The 21,249-nt window shown below is 33.2% G+C and overlaps 2 protein-coding genes across 2 annotated transcripts; both read right to left on the bottom strand.

Annotated features, from left to right (window-relative positions):
- Window positions 1-220: 220 nt before the first annotated feature.
- Window positions 221-4,199, bottom strand: LOC139875349 (myosin-2-like). The gene is made up of 6 exons (XM_071862688.1): window positions 3,948-4,199; window positions 3,122-3,251; window positions 2,859-2,987; window positions 2,648-2,757; window positions 1,980-2,180; window positions 221-617 (listed from the first exon to the last, which is right to left on the bottom strand). Exons 1-6 carry the CDS (start codon window positions 4,197-4,199, stop codon window positions 291-293), a joined length of 1,149 nt encoding a protein of 382 aa, XP_071718789.1. The 3' UTR covers window positions 221-290.
- Window positions 4,200-6,567: 2,368 nt separating this feature from the next.
- Window positions 6,568-12,502, bottom strand: LOC139876302 (uncharacterized). The gene is made up of 5 exons (XM_071863604.1): window positions 10,860-12,502; window positions 9,664-9,848; window positions 9,394-9,564; window positions 8,816-9,271; window positions 6,568-7,196 (listed from the first exon to the last, which is right to left on the bottom strand). Exons 1-5 carry the CDS (start codon window positions 12,346-12,348, stop codon window positions 6,756-6,758), a joined length of 2,742 nt encoding a protein of 913 aa, XP_071719705.1. The 5' UTR covers window positions 12,349-12,502; the 3' UTR covers window positions 6,568-6,755.
- Between the last annotated feature and the right edge of the window lie 8,747 nt (window positions 12,503-21,249).

Below are 21,249 nucleotides of genomic sequence, written 5' to 3'. Positions count from 1 at the left end.
ATTTCTGTCTCCGTCACTTTGCATTTGCAATGATTTCATGATTTGTGGAACGAGCTATATTACCAACGAAAATGGAGCATAGACGATGTCACGATGAGAAGGTTTTTTCTTGAATGAAGGTTTGGAAGTATTGGATTCTTGTTTACCATGTTTAATTGATGAAGGTTGAGATTGACTATATATGGTTGTAGGTTGGAAACGGAAATGGAGATGTTTGAAAATATCGAAAACTTGTAAATGTGTTGTTATAGTAGTGTGTACACGACTATACATATGTGTGGATTTAAACCTTATTCAAGTATATTTAAGCAACTTTTATGTACTCTTTCTGTTCTACAATGATCAAATCTATCAAGTGTCTTTTTTATGTCATATAACCGAGCTTTAAACTCTGTTTTCCATGCCTTAAATCGACTCTTCAACTTTCGAAACTCCTGTTCTTGAGCTTTTCTTGAATTCAACATGACATCAACACGAAAACCATAATCGCTTTCTTGTCTCTCAAGAATCTGTCGAATTGTTAGCTTCTTTTTCACGTTTTCTTGACATTGAGCATGGCTTCGAGGGACACGTGTAATTTCCTTTGACATTCTTTCTCTAGCGGAAGCTAAGTTCATCTAAAAAAAAAAAACCTTCAAATTTTAATAGTTGATCTTTGTGTTGAATATAGAGGTGTTTAATATTCATTCTCAAACTATTCAATATGAAAATTGAATCGAATGAAAACTAAAAAAGTTAAGAATTTAAGTTCGACTTTTGGTTCGGTTAGATCTGGTTTACAAATCTAATTTCAATTTTCTATTTTACTATTTTGACTACAATTAAATCGAAATTTGAATTCAACTAATTATATATTAAATTATGCTTACAAATACAAATAGACCACAGATCAATTTCATAACTAAATATTGAATTCAAAATTGTTTTGTATGATTATTTTAGTTAATAGTTAATCTTTTTGATTTTTCGATTTTATTCGAAACCACGCCAAACCAAATTTAACATATGTTTCTAGTTCGGTTTCGACAACTTGTTTAAATTTTAGTTTGGATTTTAACTCGGTTTACAATTTTGTATTTTAAATATTTCAAAATCGAACAAATCAAACTAAATAAACCTAGAAAACAGATAACCAAACCGATGAACACCACGGCCACCGGTTGAATGATCAGTATAAAACGAGTTGGGGTTGCGGAAGAAACGTTTGGTAATTCGATAGACAAATAAGTTGGAAAAAGGTGTAAAAATCTATGGTTTACCAAAAATAAATAAATAAATAAAAAGTAAAAAAGTTGGTATTCATAAGTTTATGTTTTAGTATATGTCTAAATAAATATGTCAAATTTCACAAAGAAAAGTTCCAAAAGACAACTCGATTATGTAACTTAAGTTCATTCCACACATTAAAAAGACTAGAAGTTCAATTAGACCACATTGAGCATATCCATGACCGATAACTTCCCAACACGCCCCCTCACATCGAGGCGTGGAATGGTTGTAGAGATGGCGGCACGATAACGGCCTGACTCGATCTCTTTGTAGCGACTGCGGCATACACGTGAGGGCCTGACTCGAACTCGCTTTGTAAAACCGCTTGCCTAAGCTCTGATACCATGACAGAATTAATAAATCGTATAGCCCAACAACATGTCCAACATATAAGTCCAAGAGTCCATCCTTTCCTAAAACCAATTGGTGATAGAGGGACTTCCCTTTAAACTTATATGCATACATTTGTTTTTGTCCATGACCGATGTGGGATAACTTCCCAACAATTTCAATGTGTGTTTTTAGAACTCTTGTTATCAATTTTTTGAAACGTAGCAAACAAAGGCTAGTATTTTGTCTCACTTCAATCTTAGTAGATGAACACAAGTGTCTAAAGATTCATGTTCAACTTTGTATATTTGCACTTTTTAGACCACTGATATATGTACATTGTGAACAATTAAGAAAAAGGGGTGATATGATGAACATACTTGAATAGATTTATACTCATCTTGCCATACTTTCTCCTTCAAATGCATCTTAGCCTTGTGTAACTCCCATTTCCTATCGATTTGTTGGATTCGGAGCTCCAAGATAGAGTTTTCGTGTTTCTTGTGTTGTAAGGCGGCCTCAGTTTTTAAAACTTGTTGTTCAAGATCATGAATGTAAGATTTCGACACCATGACATGTTCCTGAAAAAATTTCAAGTCATTGAGCACACTTAAATGGATGAGATTTTCTCGACTATGTTATCGGTGAGGACGAGTATTTATATTCAGATGTACGCAGCATAACCAGATCATCCCGTATTCATTTCCAACCCTTTCCCTAGTCACCGTTACTTTTACCACCCCAGGATCTACAAGTGCATCTAGAATCTACTCTCAGGTGTGAGAGTCCCAAAAATTGACCGGAGGATAATGCCAATAATGAAAACAATGAAAGCGTTGCAAAAATTGTTTATATTATTGGCATTATCCTCCATTTAGTTTTGGGACCTTCACACTCGAAAAAGTTCCCACAACTGTTTTCAAAAAAAAAAAAAATAATAATAATAATAATAATAATAATAATAATAATAATAATAATAATAATAATAATAATAATAATAATAATAATAATAATAAATTAATCAAATACTTCGACTAAAACTGTGTACCTCACTTTTCACATTCTCATTGTGTATGTCGTCGTTCGTTTCTCTCATATTCTCAATGGTTGCGTTTTCTGTGTATTCAATGTGTCTTCGGCTTAACCAACTTCGAACCACTAAAAAATTTTAAAAAGAAAAAAAAAAAAAAGAGAGATTTAGAACATTTATGTTTGATAAAGACATTGGATAATGCATATAGTCCCCCATATATTTTCACCTGATTGCAAATATATGATTGTTGCCACTTTATTCCTCAGCGGCTTCCATACAAACTCTTGATGAATCTGCATCTGTGTTAGCCTGGTCGAATTTTGGAACTTTCTTCGTGCATTTTCACCACGAACATCTGCAGGATTTGTTCATTATGCAACAGAATTAGATTTTTCATGCTTCAAACATGGTTGGAAAATGAATATTATGTAAACCTATATTGAAATGTATAGAATTAGTAACATAAAAAATCTGAGAATAAGCAAGTACATGATTGAAGTGTAATAATCCCTTCCTTAATCTTGAGATAACGAAAGCGTGCTTGGTATGACCGAAAGCATTTTTGTATTAATATTGCACTCTTCTCTGCCTTTTCCTCTAGTGAATTCTTCATCTCATTCTGCAGAATCCAATTTTCTTAACATGTTCATTTTATCAAAAGGGATAGAAAAGGTCATGAAATAACCGATTAGATCGCAATATCCGAGTAATATACTCGCCCACTTGGGAACTCATGACAAAGAGAACCTAATTCATTTAGCCGTTTAGAATTCAAAAGTTATTTGTAAGCACAAAAACTATGACCTGACTTCCATAAGGGAGGTCAGGGTTCGATTCTAATGAGCTGCAAAATATTTTCCTTGATACTAACAGGAGACAGCCCATTGGGCCTTAGAGGTTCTCACCCGATGGGGTTTTATAGGCGATGTCCGTATGGATTACTTGTGGGGTTTCCTCCTGAGTGGCATTAGGACTCTAATGTTTGTCCTAGGAAATGATTGAGTGGGTGGGCTCCGACATCGTGTTCGGACCCGTCACTGACTTGTAACCACCGTTCAAAAAATCTTTTACAAAACTATGTAATTTTCATATTCACTGTAAGAGTCGGTTCTTTTGTTTTTGATATACCCTACTTACTGTGTAACCATATTATATTAAGCATTAATATCATCATATGCAGCAGAGTTGTGTGTTGAAATAGCATCTCAATCAATGTATTCTTCAAAATATAATTTACAAAAGCAACGACTGTTATTCAAAATGCAAGTAATCATAATCCGATTATGATAAAAAGAAAGATTGTGTCGCGTCTCACCTTACTAAGAACAAGGCCAACATTAATAAATGCATATTTATCGGCATTAAAGAACTCTTCATTCATCTTGCCACCGATCTCCTTTAAGTGAAATGACAAAATCGCGTTTCTAACTCTTCTAGTCGGCATTCGAGCTCTAGAAACCGGGCGTTGCGGTAACGTTGGCATTCTTCCAAGATCGCTATATGATTCAAGATTTTGTTGGTTTTGAATTTGATGAAGCATGAGTTCAAGGGTGCTTAAAGTAGCCATATTGGAGGTTGTAGTAGTTTTGTGGCAAGAATACATGTATAAGAAAAGATACTTGAAGAGAGATTATGGGGACATTAAAAGCTTAAAACTTGGCTTAACTTATGCTTCATGGGATTTGAACTTTTATTGGAAGATGGTACAACTGTTGATGCATGAGCCTTTTGAGGCTTTTTAAGCAACTCTTAACAGATAATGGAACTAATTTTGTGAATATAAATACTTTGTCTTTTACTTTTGTGTCATTCTTTGTTCTCTTGTTTAAGGACATCCATTCATTGTTAATAACTCTAGTATAATATGATAGATATGGGTTAAGTTCTTATTTTGTATAATGTATTCTAAACAACATGTTCACAGTGTATTAAGGCTATTTGTTGGAATCATAAGTCTCAAAGAGCAAAACATAAAATGGATGAAATTTTTATTGTTTTGGAAATCTGGAGAGTGGATAATTTTACTTGGATGTACGTGATCTAATCTGATTATTCTGTAATTATTATTGACACTTTCACTTATCACCTCATAATATGTTGCTATTGAATTTGAAGTTAAAAGATATTGCTAAGACATTGAATAAATAAAAAATAAAAGAAATGGATGATTAAAGATGAAGTATTGTTATAGGTTGGGGGCGAGGAAGAATGATGGTATTTAGAGGTTACACCAAAAAGTTCGAGTAGGTCTTCAAAACAAAATCATTGGGATCTATAACTAAGCTCATATACCAACTACATCATTGTATCATACGCTTGTTCATTAGAAAATAAAAATAATAATAAAAATAAAAATGTGGTCTCATGCTTTTAATCTTACTCCATTTCTGGTGAAATGTGGTCTCATGCTTTTAATCCTACTCCATTTCTGGTGCTTTACAATTACTTTTCCTCCCATTAATATGAATATGAAATATGAATGAAATAATATAAATATGAATCAAAATAAATTCATTTGAAACATGGGTGGTTTCTCACAAAAGAGGATTTGAGACATTAAAAGTTAAAAAGACATTTAAACAAAATTTATCAAATTAATTTTAATAATAACTTTGAAATTTTGGCAAATTATTTTGACTTTAACCTAACCTATATCGATATTCACATGTGATTGAATTTACATTTATTTATATGAAAGTTCTTCCAATTTTTGTGATTCTATTTGAACCATTTGAACCGTTTGACTATATATGTATATACCTATTGCATTCAACTTATAGCACAATATGTATATACCTCTTGCATTCATCTTATAACACAATATCTATACTTACATATATACGTATATTAGAAATATACATTACAAGACATACCAATTATATAGTACTTTCTATAAGTGGAATGTGTTTTGCACCAAACAAAATGCCAATTTAGGTGGATGAGCCATTAGGAAATTGGTGTGTTCTTGCAACCAACACCAAAGCCGGGAAGGTGGATGTAATCATGAACTGCATGTTATTCTGAATTTTATACTACCGTCTAACTAAAAAGTTCAAGTAGTTCTCATTATATTGTTTAACTAATTTCAAATTAAGATGATCATATCTAGTGAAATTTATGCACTTTGAGAAAAGAAACATTATATGAAAAACTAGTAGTGGATGAAGTTTTTTTACCAGGTAAACGTGGAGGGTAACTTTTATACTTGGGGTAAACTTTTTTTTTTTTACTCAGATCACGTTTCTTTAGCAGGCTATCCCTTTGACCATTTCTTACCATTTCTCCTTTCACCCTAAAATTTGTTACTACTGAAATAATTTAAGTTGAGACTTTCTAAAAAAAAAAATAATAGGACGTCACCCACTAGACATTTTGAAATCGTTAAAAGTACACATTATATGAACACTAGACCAAAACAAAGCTTCGATCCAATTTGTGTGATTGTGAGCAACAAAACTACATATGGGTATGTTTGGCGTGGAGCTTTTAGGAGCTTCTAGAGCCTATAACTTTTATGAAAAAGCTCATATTTAAAATAAAAAAAAAAAAATAATAAAAAAAAAAAAAACTGTGTTTGGTTAAATGAGCTTGATACTTTTAGACTAAGAAAAAAACGTTAAAAACTACTGCAACTAGCGTTTAGCTTTGACTTCTAATTTTTTTTATCATTTTACTCTTTATTTAACATATTCAACTACTCTATCAAACACAAAAACAGCTAAAAACTATTATCTACAAGCTAAAAACTATCCGCTAGTTTTATGAAACATACCCTTAAAGTGTAGCCCTAAAGTAGGCCAAGGTTAATAGTATAGCATCTATAAAAAAACCTAATCCAGCCATTATGTGTTATAACAACATTGAGCAATTCAGCAAGAACTTCTATGGGATGTACCCGAACGCCCCGTTTTACATTGCAACTGAAATCATGTAGGTACTCAAAAGCCATGAAAAAATTAAAGCATAGAAATTAGGAGATGTATTCTACAACTTCTGATACTTAAAAGATATGGTAAAAATTAATCCAACAACAAAAGGACAGGTTTATACAAGACATCTCTAAACAATTCTCAAGTAGAATGTTACAAAAACAAAATTTAGCTGAATTGCGAACTTGAAAATATTAGTTACCTTGACGCATTCTTTTAATCCTTTCAAGTGCACCAAGACGAGTCTCGCCATCTCCTCCATTTTCGTTCTCTTTTTCTACTTCTTCGTCTCTTTTTCTAACAAGACCTCCATATACAGAATCGGGTACAGCTTTCTGTGCAACAACAGCCTCGTCATCATCAACATCATCATCACTACCTTCCGGAAGTTCAATCTCTTCATTGTTTTGGATCTTTTCAGAAGCAATTTCTGTTAATTGAGCCCCACCACTTACGAATCCAACAAACTTTCTATTGGCAGTGTCATTTGTGGTGAGGTCTTTAGGGGCCGAAGGTGCTAGTTGACGTTCTAAAACGGCCATTTCGTCTTCGGGCACACCGGCTTTCTTTAATTGATCCAGGGCTTCACCCACTGTAGGCTTCTGCATTAAATACTCGGGTAGCATGACGTGCGTCTGAAATATCCCAAAAAAACCCGTTAGTATACAAGCATCTTCCCACATTAATTTGAAGGCATTGAATAACCAATAACCAAAAGTAAATTTAGCAAAAAGGGCAAACTTGGGGGGATTAGAATTTAGATAACATGTTCAGATGTGAAAATTGGTTGTAAGGACTGAAATAAACATCTTTTGTCCGAAAAGTATATTTCTATGAACACAAGAGAGGTGTCATATAAGTAATTTTATAATAATGTTAGTCTTCTAAGACTGGTTCGATTTTAATTATAAAGACATAATAAATTGATATATACACTTTTATCCCTATAAATATTCATCAGCACACGATAACCATAACTTTTTATCCCAATCCGCCTCCCTTAGGCCAGTTAATTAAACTTTCTACCATGATATATACACCCATGATATATACACAACAACCCCCCCCCCCCCCCCCCCCCCCCCAAAAAAAAATACAATCCTTCTCCTATTTTTGCTTCAAAAAGGTGCTTAGACCCGATTTAGCCCCTATTTGCTCCTTGATATATGATATGTGTGTTCCCTGCCATGGTTGCAAACGGCGGTTGCGGCGGTTTGGTGACCAGCCCATCCAGTTTCGTCCAAAAACATCGAAAAGTCAGGTCAAAGTCAGTCAACGTTGGGAATCCCTGGCCTCCTTGGACCTAGGGGTGTGCATGGTTCGGGTAGAACCGAAAAAAACCGAAGACCGAGGTTGAACCGGACCGGAACCGAAATACCCGAGGATATTTGGTCCAGTCCTTGGTCCATTATATTTTCACTATTTCGGGTATCGGTCCGGTCAGGGTCAAACCCGAAAAAACATGAAATTGGACCGGACCGAACCGAATGATATAATTCCTTGTTTGCATGATATAATTTCCTTTAATTAATATGTTTACTTATAGTTATTCATTAAAACATACCCTTCAAACCTTAAAATTTAGTATGTACACACTAATAAATTTTATATACGACCTCCTAATATACTATACAGCATCCATATTTAAAGTATAAACTTTTGAAGTTAATATACGAAATTCCCTCATCTTCATCAATTGCAATCGGTGTAAGCTTTCAATTCATATTTGTTCGTATATTATCAAGCTTTTTCTTTCATATTTATCTCTTATAAGTGCTTTTGATTTAGAACTAATATTGTTACTATGATTTTGATTTAAATTGCCATTATTACTCTAAATTTTATTTTAATATCCGGGTCGGGTTTTTAACTAAACCGCTCAGACCGAACTAGAACCGGACCGGGACCGGAACCGTATATAATTGGTTCGGTCCCCGGTTCTCATTTCTCTAAGAATTGGGTCCTCGGGTAGGTCCGGGTCTGGACCATGCACACCCCTACTTGGACCATGTGGCCATCTATAATTAAGCTTTACTACATACTGGTAAGATGCAATACTAAATTTTTTCCATGACCCAAAAGCATGAAAGTGGGTATGTCCTACTGATACTCGTTTATACTAGAATAGCCCAGAAAGGGAAACAGTGCCCAACTCTTTTTTGGAGAGATGTTCATTAGATCCTTGTAATCAGAAATTAATCAGAAAAAAAACAAATAAACACAAACAAAGTTAACCAACAGAAAGCAAGAGTACCTGGCTATGTCTTGCTGAAACACTCCTCTTAATCCTCAGCATATCGCGAAACGTATCCTCATTACCATGATTAACCTCAAAATCATGCCATTTAACCCAAAAATCACCATCAGAACGAGGGTCCGCAAGCCACGAAGCGTAAACAAAGATTTTACGAGCACGGTCAATTTCGCCCAGACTCTTTTCAAGCTCCGCATACTTAATGCACATCTTCATTGCATCTTTTTCGGGTAGACCATCTGAAACAATTGCCTGTTCATAAATCTCCCTAGTTTTAGGAACTCCAAATATTTCAGCTGCACGGGCTATGTAGATTTCGTACATGCTTAACTTCTCGCTAGGTGGGACCGCCTTTGTTGCTTGGTCATAAACCCTCATGGCTCGCTTTGCTAGACCATAATCTTCTTCTAACTTTGCATATTGTATATATAATGGCTTCACAACATCAGCAGGAGCCTATTTAAAAGAAACATAAGGAATTGAACCGATAAGTTACAACTGTAACCAAAATAAAATGTAGAAGAGGTTAATTAATACTTGATATCGTGAACAGAGGTGATAAAAGAAAGAAGCTATACCATCTCAACAGCATGCTCAAATAGCTCTCTAGACCTTTCTAGTTTAGACTTCCCATATCTTTTGACAAATTTTGTAAGATAAGTAACCCAAATGTCTTTCACATGTGGATATTTGAAGATCTTCACCCCTCGTTCATACACCTTAAAAGCATCCTCAAAGTACTTATTATCCTGAACAAGTAGAATTTGAGATTTTAGGATTCAATTAGTAAAATGTAACATGAAAAAAAAGAGAAGCCACAATATATGCAATCAAAGAGGCCATCGTACCTCTAACAACATTGCGTAGTTTATAATAATCTGTGGAGTGGCAATGCGAAGATCCAAGATTCTCTCATAAACAGCACGTGTAGATTCCAAAGTTCCTAAACTTTCCTCTAAATCCACATAAAAAGTCCATAGTCGTAGGGATTTGTGCAACTTGATTTGTACTGGTTCATTGCCATCAGCAGCCACTGAAAGAAGCAATAAAGTAGTGTAAGTCGTGATTATCGAATACACATATGATAAATATACTTTCCAAAAAAGCGTAAAGTAGAATAATTCATCATACGACTCAATATAGAGTCCAAACTATCAACTATGAAACACCCTGCTATAAAAGAGTTGTAGTGTGAATTCGTGATATCCAAGTAACGTTGATAGTTTTCTACCATATGTTGCAGCTAAGAGACATTTGGCAGTTATAGAATGTCAAGTTCAATATTGCATCCCCCAATCATAGTTTATAGAGCAGCAAGAAAAGGTTTAGCTTTGCAAAATTATACCAATAGCTGGGACTCAAATAGCTAATCAATCACCAGAAAAAGTTAACCAGTCACCAAACAATAATTACATACCCAGCTATCAAAAGCCAAATTCGGAAGATGTTTTAGTGTAGAAAAGAGGTGACAAACGAGCATACTAGGTAGGTGGGTGGTTGTACTATGTAAGTAATTAATCAGTTTTATATAATCAAAATTAAAAATATAAATGATGTGCTAAAAGAATTGATTGAGGCCTTTATGGGTCTTGTATGTAAGAATGAACTTCATATATCGACCAATTGTTCCCATTATTGCTTTTAGTTTTAGGCTTTATTTTTTAGCTTAACCCATGAGAAATAAAATGAAATAAGGCATTTTATATATCTATAAGTAACTGGGTCATAATCACCTCTCAGGCAGATATTACCAACTCCAGCCAAGATTTTCACAATCACTGTTATTAGAAACTGCTATTACAACGAAATACGATGCGTATTTAACTGGTAGTACTCAACCATATACAACAAACATAAAGATAATTGTTTAAAGAAGTGCTACCACGTTCCAAGTGTTAGGGGTGTTTCCTATTGGCCAGATTGCCTACTCGTGATGAAATACATAAAAAATAATACATATCAGATGTACATGAATAAGAACACATGGATTCTTTATAAGTAAGTGCTCACAAGCAAAATTCAAGACAAATAAGTATAAGTTTACCTCTGCGTTTTACCTCCACAGAGGGTTCAGCTGTAGCACGCCTCATTAGTTCAAGTGCTCCCTTGAAATTTTTGTGCCTAAGCTCCATTTCCGCCCATTCACACCAGACACTAGCCAAGTTATCCACAGCTTTATAGTTAACTTGAACAGCCTTATCAAATATCACTCTTGCATTAACAATGTCCTTATGAGTTTCATACAACTTAGCAAATGCAACCCATAAAGTATGAGGTTTTCCAACAGCTTTCATTGGATCAATTGTTCTTACAGCCTCTGTATACGTCAATATCTGCTTTGTCGGATTGCCTTCAAATATCTTTACTCTCCTGTGCCATTGCTCTACATTATGAGGGTTTTGGCGAAGAAGAACACTATTAGCCAGTTCGGGCCTCCTATCCATAAGATGCTCTAATCTCGCTATCCTCAAATCAACATCCTTTTCGTCAACCAACCAAAATTTCTTAAGTTTCTCCTCTAATTTCCCCACATTAAGTCTATCATCTACATCTTCTTCATCTTCCTCATTAATCCCATTCTCTTTTTCACCATCTTCATCTTCACTGTCACTCATCCCTTCCATCTTCAAAGCAAGCACACTTTCTTCAAACTGTGAATACGCATCAAAAATCACACTAAAATCCCTTACCGTAACCACCGTCGTCATCCCTTCTTCAAACACATCTCTAGCTTTCTCCAACAACTTCCTCCTAATATAATAATCCGCTAACGAAGTCCACAACCGTCCCACCTCATCTGTAAACTTCCTAATCCCACCTCTAATAATCGCATCAACATTCAACCCCGATATCTCCGTAGCATGTTGAGTTAACAAATCACAAAGTTCCAACCACAACCTATGTTTCGTCTTCCCTTTAATCGAGTAAAACCTATCATCATTCAAAACCCCTGCCAACCTCTCCGCAGCCTCTTGCCACAACCCCGAATTCAACAGAAACTCAATCAAATCCTCAATATGTCCAGGATCATACTTCAAATACCTCCTGTAAACCCTAAGTGAAGTCTCAATAGGACAACCTCTCTGACTCACAAACACCAAATACAACTCCCAAATCCTATCATGTTGCGTAACCGGCAACGCGCATAACGCCCTATCGAAAGTCCTACGAGTCCTAGTAACTAACTTCTGCTCAGTCAAACTAGTCAAATACATTATCCAAATCCTAGGCATTTTATGCATAGTAACCAAGGCACGTTCAAATGTATTATTCAAAGTTTGATACTGCGAATGTGATATCGGTAGATTACGTACCAATTCGAGGCGTTCGCGGAGATAAGCAAGCCATAATTTGTAGCTGCCAGGGAGAGCTTTGAGTGCTCGTTCGTAGATAATCGATCGTTTTTTGAACGGCGATTCGGTTCGGGCGATCAGATAACGCCACCATAGTTTGAGACTGAATGGATTCCTGAGAAGCTCTTCTTCGTAGAGAAGATCGTCTTGACTTGGATATAATTCGGGCGGGATTGACATTGATTGTGAAATTGAATGTGTTTGTGATTGAGACCTTGAAAGTGTGAAGAATTTGGGATGGAAATTAGGGATTTTGAGAGTTGATTGATGGAGTAAATTGTGAATGAATGAATAAACCCTAGATTGAGAAAAGGGAATTCATCTTGGTTATGTTGAGACGAGCTTTTTACTCTTTAGCGATGCACGGCCTCAGATAAAAATGTTACAGTAAATAATTAATTAGTTGTTTTTTTTTTTTTTTTTTTTAAATACGGTTGTGGTATAAATGTTGATAAATAAAGTGAATAAATAAGTATATAAAAATATAAACACACTAAACGTTTGAACAAAAAGTGTTTTATGTTAGCCAACTTAATCTGACATATTTTGATCCAACGTATTTTGATACGACATATTTTGGCCCGAACCCTATTGGTCCATTTCCCTAGTGTCTACATATTTTGCTACTTTTTAGGTATGTTTGGCACAATTAGCTAGTAGTTGGTAGCTGTTAGCTGAAAGTTAGTAGCTGTTAGCTATTAGCTGAAAGCTAGAAACTTGTAGCTGTTAACTGAAACTTTTTAGATATGATTAGATGTTTTGCAAAGTAGCTGAAGCTGTTAAAAAAATGGTAAAGAGACAAAAATGGACATTAAAAAAACAGTTAATGCTAGATTAACATATATATTATGTCTATGCTTTCTCGTTAAAATCAAAGTATAAATCAAATTAGTTAATATTAAATTAAATTACATAGTGTGTGTGAAATAATTTTCATACATACTGCAAATATGTGTACACGTGTAGACAACTAAGACATTTTGGATAACTGGTGAAGTGCTTATGATACGTGGGAGATTTATATAGGAAAAGGGTATTTATGAAATTTAAAGAGAAAACGCTATCTTTCTTTCCTAAACGTTAGTGCATGTAGCGTTTGATAAAAGAGCGTTTAGGAGCTTTTCAAATTCTTCTAAAAGCTTTAAGCTCTTACAAACAAACGGAGATTTTTATTTAATAGGAGCTTTTTCATAAAAATTAAAAGCTAAAAACTCCAAAAAGCTTCTTGCCAAACATGGCCTTAGAGTTATGGTGAATATGCTTACGTGTATCATTTTTGTAGATAATAGATAGATAAGTTTGAAAACAAAATATTTTATAAAATAGGAATTCTAAAAGATGAAAAAAAGGATATATTAAAAGTGCTTTAACGAAACATATACTTCCTAAATTTTTCTTATATACTTAAGATCTCATAAAAGACCACCAAATTGAAATGATATATGTTTGATTCAGCAATAATTCTACTGATCTTTTCACCAAAGCACTCTCAACTGTTACATTCAGAAAATACATTCACAATATTGGCATTAGGCATGTCCAAGAGATGTAACAGCTCACCGATGACTACCTGTGGGGAGTCAACTCTATACTGTACTATTTATCCTTTGGCTAAAGTTTTTTTTTTTTTTTTGCACTAAGTTTTCTTTAGCAAGGTTTTTAACGAAACAATACCAATTACTCTATTATCAAGTTAACACTCAAGGGGGAGTGTTATAATATATTAATTATACAAACAAGAGTCCCCAAAAGTCATAGATGATCAATTTTTTTTTTTTTTTTTTTTTTTTGCAAAATATCTACTTACTATTTCACCATACTTGAATCATTAAGTTGAATAGCATTTGCAACTTTTTTTTGTAGTATAAATATGTACACAATGTAATCTCGCAAAAATTAACTAATTCGTCAGTATACTTCTCACATGTCTTCCTTCTTTTTCTTTATTCTCATAATACTATAAGTCAATAATTAAATTAGGCCACTAAACGTGGTTAAAAACTTAAATCTTAATTCTTAATATTAAGTTATATCTTTGACACAAATATATGATAAAAATAAATTTTTAGTAAGATTAATTTATATAAAAAAAATTGCATTATCAATTGCATTTATAAGTTTTTATATAAAGTTAAGTTTTATTCATCTATAAATACTCACATAAACAATATTGCATTAATATGAAGTTAATACTCTCTCCGTCACACAAAAAGAGTCCACATTATAATTTATAATGTCCAAAAATAAATGTCTTTTACATAAAATAGTTTACTATTAAAAGTCGCCAAAGCTCCCATTCTACCCTTTTAATATTGATTTCATCTGAAATCAACAAAACTTTTAATATTGATTCCATCTCTTAATTAATTACAATTTACATTTACAATGATAATTAAATAAAGTTTAAAGTGGACATTTTACTATAGTATCATAAATTTTAGAATTTTTGTTAGTGAACATTCAATCCAGGACTGAATGAGCAAAAAAGTATGATGTAGACGTACTATATACATCGTATATCGAAATTTGATACCTTGAAGACGTATTATCAATTTCATAAACTTTGCAAGCAATTAATTCGGCAATGAGAAAAAAAGTATGATGCTGACATACTATATACATCACATACTCATATTGAAATTTGATTCCTTAAAGACGTATTATCAATTTCATAAACTTTGCAAACAATTAATTCGGGATGAAGGGAGAAAAAAAAGTGTGATGGAGATGCATCACACATTGAAATTTAATACCTTAAAGGGTATTGTCATTTCCATAAACTTCGCAAACAAAAAATTCACACAAATCGAAAAAACTCTTGTAATAAACTTGAAGATGTGAAGGTAAGAAACACTCTCAAAATTAAATTCAATTGATTGATTACTCGATTGTTTTCAAAAACAGAAGAAAGAGAGGTGTCACAAACATACAAAATCATAATCTAACTAAATATCCACTAGAATACTGTGACGATCGCTCCAAATCCATATGGACGAACACGTCATTCATCGATTTCATTGCGAGGTATTTGACCTCTATATGATACGTTTTATAAACATTGCATTCTTTTGAAAAGGCAAACCAAATATGAATATTTAAATCAAAGATTTTCGACATCTGATGATTTCTACATATAGACAATCACTGTAAATAATAGTTTACAATAGTACTTCCGTTGACAATGCAGTCAAAATAAGATACATGGTGATGATTTGGTGAATGCAACGTTTTTTTGAAAAATATGTCATGTAAGACTCCATGCACATAGCTTGTCTATCATATAAGCAAACAGCGGAAGACTTCTAGGAAACCTGAGAATAAACATGCTAACAAGTGTCAACACAAAGGTTGGTGAGTTCATAGTTTTAGTGTTTCGCATAATCTGTATATAAAAGTGGATCACAAGATTTCAGTTGTTTCATCCAGAAACGTTTATCAAAATATTCTACAAGATTGAGCACCCTGGTAACTAAACTTAACGTATATATAATTTATACCCTTTGTATAATCATCTTAATAATACACGCAAACCAACGTGTACGCTTCTCAAATAGCATACGTCCGTTAAAAGGCTAGTGCTCTAGCTCGGACGGGGATATCAAGCCCTATGGATCCATATACAACTACTCGCGCCCACCAGTTCTTATAACCGGTAGTTACTAGTTACCAAAGCTAAGGGATTTTCGGTTCAAACTCAGTGTAGAATTTAGTATGTACTTGTGTCCATTGCGTTTAAAATAAAGTGCATGTATTCTCAGCCCAAAAATATAGATTGCAAAAGCAATTAAAAAGGGAGCAAATGAAACTCACATTAGCAGCACACAAAGTTGTTCATCGTAATGTGACTGAAACTCGGATTATCAAATAATCGTAGATCTCAACCTAGAGAACATATGTTGGTCAATAAATGTCTATCAAGCTAGGTCTGGTCATAGTGTATTACAACCCTAATGCTCGAGATCGACATACAAAAGTTTATCAAAGGTCATTTCAAAAAGTCATTCTGACTTTAGTTCAACAAAATGAGACGTGCCTTATATAAGGATTCATTTACTCGGTTGGTAATATTCAAAAATTCAATTTATTAATCTTACAAACAAGTTGTTTAAATATTAATTGCAGATTCAAAAGCAATTTCAATTAACGTCAATTATAATTCAATTGACCATATCTTTTAACCCGTTCATCGAAACTATTCGATATCTAAATGAAAAGTTATTGATTTTTCGCCAGCTTTTCAAAAACATGTATATCATATACCTTTTACCAGTAATATTTGTATTTAATTCGTGATTCATTATTATTTTTTAACGACGAAATTTAGCATACAAGTATGTATAAATATATATACTCGAGCACTAGACATGGATACATCATTAATATATAAAAGATAAAATATGAGTGCTTACTTATCAATATTGAGATTCAATATTGTAGGAAAATATGTAAACGTAACGGAGATGATAAACACTAGGTTTGATTCATAAATATATCCCCGAACATTACCCATAAGCTCCTTGGCAATAACCCATAATTTCCTTAGTTTAAAACGGTTTTAAACCCGAATTAAAAAACCCGTACATAACTTATTGTAGTATATAACTTCTAATATTTTGAAATTGATAAAAACTGATTCTGATATATCTCTGTGTGTTCGCAAGTGCGCATATATATATATGTACATATGTAATATAATAATAAATATAATAATATAAATTTAATAATAAAATGTGGAAAAAAACAAGCCGCCATCACTTTTTATGTCGACAAACTTTTTATGTCGACAAAACATTACGCGTTTCGCGTAGATAGGTACGCGTTCCGCGTATGGTGTCTTCGTGAAAGTTGTAGATTTTTGAGTTACGGACGTCTGCACACCGGAATCACCCTTTTTCGAGTCAGTACGATTTAGTTATGATTTTTCTCGTGCAAGTGTTCAGGTTTAGTGATTTCCATCATTTTTAACTTGAAATCTTGAGATGAAATGTTGTAGTCTTTTAGTGCTCATTAGAAACCTTTATTTTATCTTTATTTTTATTTTCATATCATTGAAAACCCATAAAAAAAACATTTTAACAATCAAATTCTATAATATCGAAAAACGTTCTCGTATGTTTAAAACAAAATCAATTGAATATTATGCAGTTTAGTTCTCCACTACTTTTGTCTAACTTTCATTATCTAACACTTTACCATTTATTCTGAATACCAATAAAATGAATGATTCCTTAAATCAACATGGACCTCACAACAGAGACCCGTAATAGTGTCATAATCCTTAAGGGACTCAATAAATATCTTTTAATTCAATCGTTTGACATAATCTTTTAATTCCGTAGTTAAATATATCAATCAGATAATCAAACCAATAAGTTTAATGCACAGTATCATATACACAACACTTTGTTACGTTTTCAAGTTATAGTATATGTATCTATTTACATATAATTATTCGCAAATCGTCGAGAACAACCGAAAGGTATTTGAATAGTACAAAAATTTTGAGATTCAGTTTTACAGACTTTGCTTATCGTGTCGGAAATGTTAATCATACAAAGATTAAGTTTAAATTTAGTCAGAAATTTCGGGGTCATCACAGTACCTACCCGTTAAAGAAATTTCGTCCCGAAATTTGAGTGAGGTCGTCATGACTAACAATAAAAATGTTTTCATGACATATATGTGTTGATAAATAGAGTTTTATCACCGTTGAATAATATGGATAAAACAATCCGATTATTTGAAGCGTATGAGAGAAGTTATCGTAAAAGAGTGAAATGAAGAAAAGAGATTCGTCTTAACTCTTGATGTATTAACGATTGATTTCCATAATTTAAGGAATAGAAAATCTTCATAATCTAAATAAGATTTGGTTCTTCGGAATTTAAGGAAATTAAGATTTCTTTTGATTTAAATGAGTAATTTGCCTCGATTGCTATGTTTTATATTTCGCTATAAATTGACCCCTTCCGTTTCATTACTTTTACCACCCCTATACACAATTCTCAAATTCAAAAGATTGTGAAAATGCTTAATCCAGTTCTGATCATTGTCCTTATTCTTACTATCGCAACAATCATTCTCCTTTTCCAACTTTCACCGGAGAAATCTGCTTACTTCTATTTTGCCCTTGGGGTTATAGTGCTTTTAATTCTCCCGTGTCTTTATGTTGCGATAAATATTGATATACACGGTTTGTAATTTATGTGTTGTTATCGGGCTTTATATTCTCTCTTATATTTCAAAGTTCCTGCTTCTGTCTTCTATAGTTATTGTCATCCCCAGTTAATGCTTTCTTTTATTTGCTGCGATTTATACCCCAATTTCTATTTTGGAGTTTTGTCCCTTCGTTTCTTCTTCTTGTGACTAAGCATTGCTTGTAATGGTCCAGAATTTGTAGGTATGAAGTTTCAAATGATCATAACTAATGTTTTAAGAAATTGTAATAACACAATCTTGATTGGTTAAATTACCAGAAGTTACGGGAAAAGTTAGAACTATCAAGAATATATGTTCTTGATTTGTTTGGAGATTAGGTAAAATGTAAGAGTCGTGTAACATGGCACATGATGACATTATAGTCTGTGAATCATCATGTTCCATTAGAAACTCAACATGACTTACTGTAATATAATCACGTTGATCAAGTGTCATTATATTATACTAACTCATGCTTCAGCTCCCAACACCACTTCAAAAATATTCATATTTTAAACTCGAAGGTTTCAGAATTTAGAAACTAAAATAGTTTCTTTTTATGATGTTACACAGATATCGCAAGGAGAAAATTGATTTCCGATAAGAATGATTATGGAATTATCTCCAGAAATATGGAGGATATTTATAATGAAAGATACGATGATATCTTAGAATTTCTAATATCAGAAGATGATGAAGAATATTGTCCGCAAGGGTTTAGATTCGGAAGCAAGGTATTCGTTAATGGCTTCAGCAGATACTGAATCATTTGGATTCTTTGAAGGCAGGTTTATTCTTTGTGATTTGTCCACAACCTCCTTCATACTTTGCTCAATCCGTTTTTCAGTACCAAACTTTCTCTTTTTCTGTGCTTTTCCAACACACTACTCTTTATCATCAAACTTTTGACTGTTAAGGTCGTTTACAGTTTTTTGCTGCTTCATCAGCATTTTTCAAGATTTAGAGTATTGATTCGTAGACTGGTTGCTTTTCAGATTTTCAGAATGAAAGCTCATAATTCTAAGAGATGAATGTTATATATATACATACGATGTTCTAGTACAGTTTTGAAGTCAAAGTATAGATTTGAAAGATGTAGGAATCTAAGAATGATGTCTTTTGTTAAATCTTGTCTTGGGTTCTAATTTTTTTTTCTTTTCAAAATCAGAATATGTAATCAAATTTGGATGAGGATGGTTGTTTTGATTTTTATAAAAGAATATATATTGTGTGAAAGTAGTGAGTATAGTTGATGACTTGTTGAATCAGAATCGAAGAATGTAACATATTATTTGTGAATTTATATATCTCTCGAGTATTACCTACCCGTTAAAATATTCTCACCATTAACAGTTTGTACAAAAGAGTTTTCTTAATTACATTCTTTATGAAAATACACCTATATATATATATATATATATATTCTTTAGATGTAATCATGATTTTAATGAGTTAACATAATATTAATCTCATCTGGTTTTTGACTAGTACTAGAATGTATAATCTCTAAAACATTTAGAAACTACATATTCTCTGCAGAATATTTCTTCGATGAAGTTATGAATCAATACTTCATCGTTTGTTGTTGTTGGTATTCCTTGGTATCTATGGTGCGTATGACGTTGATGCTCGTGGAATAGATTGTGAAGTTGGGGTTTGCGATGCGGATGTTGTTGGTGGTGGTAATGGTACTGTTGGTGTTGTTGTCGGTGGTACTGTTGATGCCGGTGATGCTGCTGGTGCTTGTAACCTTTGCACCATATCCTCCAAAGCCACTACCCGAGCGCGAAGCTCGTTGACTTCTTCTACTACACCGGGATGATTGGCGGTTCGGACGAGCAGATGAATAAGATCCAGAATTTGAGATAGTATATTATCGTGACGAGATACTCTGGAAATGAGAGAGAAAATGGTGTCTCGAACAGGTTCACCGGTAAGCGCTTCAGGTTCTTCGCCAAGAGGGCAATGTGGTGGATGGAAGGGATCGCCTTCTTCTTGTCTCCAATAATTAAGTAGGCTACGAACCCATCCCCAATTCATCCAGAATAGGTGATGGCTGATTGGTTGATCCATTCCGGTTACACTGTCTTCGGAATTCAGGTGAATATCCATATCAAAATAGCTGTCGGAGTTTAAGGAATTTGAACTAGATGCGGGATCCATCTTGTATAATTAGGGAGATGATTTTTGATATGAATTAGATTATAGAATTTAGTTTGGTATTCTTCAATACATATTTTACATATGTATATATAATACCAAATTCCATAAATCACGGAGAAATTTTCGGAAGATGTCAGGAAAAGTTTACAATAATAGATACGCTACGATATGAATTTTTGTCTATACACCATTTGTGCAATAAATGCAGGGAAACGTGTCTAGACTTAAGAATGATAAACATGTAATTTCCGACAAGAAATGATAAGTAAAACTTTGACATGCAGACACAGTTGAAATGTTCCGTTCTTATTGATTAAAAACGTTCCATATTAATTGATTTCGTTGCGAGGTTTTGACCTCTATATGAGACGTTTTTCAAAGACTGCAGTCATTTTTAAAACAAACCATAACCTTTATTTTATAAATAAAGGCTTAAAAAACTTTACGTAGATTATCAAATAATGATAATCTAAAAAATCCTGTTTACACACGACCATTACATAATGGTTTACAATACAAATATGTTACATCGAAATCAGTTTCTTGAATGCAGTTTTTACACAATATCATACAAACATGGACTCCAAATCTTGTCCTTATTTTAGTATGCAACAGCGGAAGCTCTTAGTATTCACCTGAGAATAAACATGCTTTAAACGTCAACAAAAATGTTAGTGAGTTATAGGTTTAACCTATATATATCAAATCGTAACAATAGAC

The sequence above is a fragment of the Rutidosis leptorrhynchoides genome, chromosome 11 (assembly GCF_046630445.1).
Source record: "Rutidosis leptorrhynchoides isolate AG116_Rl617_1_P2 chromosome 11, CSIRO_AGI_Rlap_v1, whole genome shotgun sequence".
Taxonomy (NCBI): Eukaryota; Viridiplantae; Streptophyta; class Magnoliopsida; order Asterales; family Asteraceae; genus Rutidosis; species Rutidosis leptorrhynchoides.
Note: the sequence above shows the minus strand (reverse complement) of the source record. Positions and strands in the feature narration are given on the sequence as shown.

What these genes read in the sequence shown, in the direction of transcription:
- LOC139875349 (XM_071862688.1), bottom strand. Translation starts at nt 4,199, where the DNA reads ATGGCTACTTTAAGCACCCTTGAACTCATGCTTCATCAAATTCAAAAC. An exon ending in AATCATATATTTGCAATCAG is followed by an intron (nt 2,758 to 2,858) that starts GTGAAAATATAT and finishes AAAATTTTTTAG; the next exon opens with TGGTTCGAAGTTGGTTAAGC. An exon ending in ATGAGTATAAATCTATTCAA is followed by an intron (nt 618 to 1,979) that starts GTATGTTCATCA and finishes TTTTTTTTTTAG; the next exon opens with ATGAACTTAGCTTCCGCTAG.
- LOC139876302 (XM_071863604.1), bottom strand. Translation starts at nt 12,348, where the DNA reads ATGTCAATCCCGCCCGAATTATATCCAAGTCAAGACGATCTTCTCTAC. An exon ending in TTGAGCATGCTGTTGAGATG is followed by an intron (nt 9,272 to 9,393) that starts GTATAGCTTCTT and finishes TCTTTTAAATAG; the next exon opens with GCTCCTGCTGATGTTGTGAA. An exon ending in TTTCAGCAAGACATAGCCAG is followed by an intron (nt 7,197 to 8,815) that starts GTACTCTTGCTT and finishes GGGATATTTCAG; the next exon opens with ACGCACGTCATGCTACCCGA.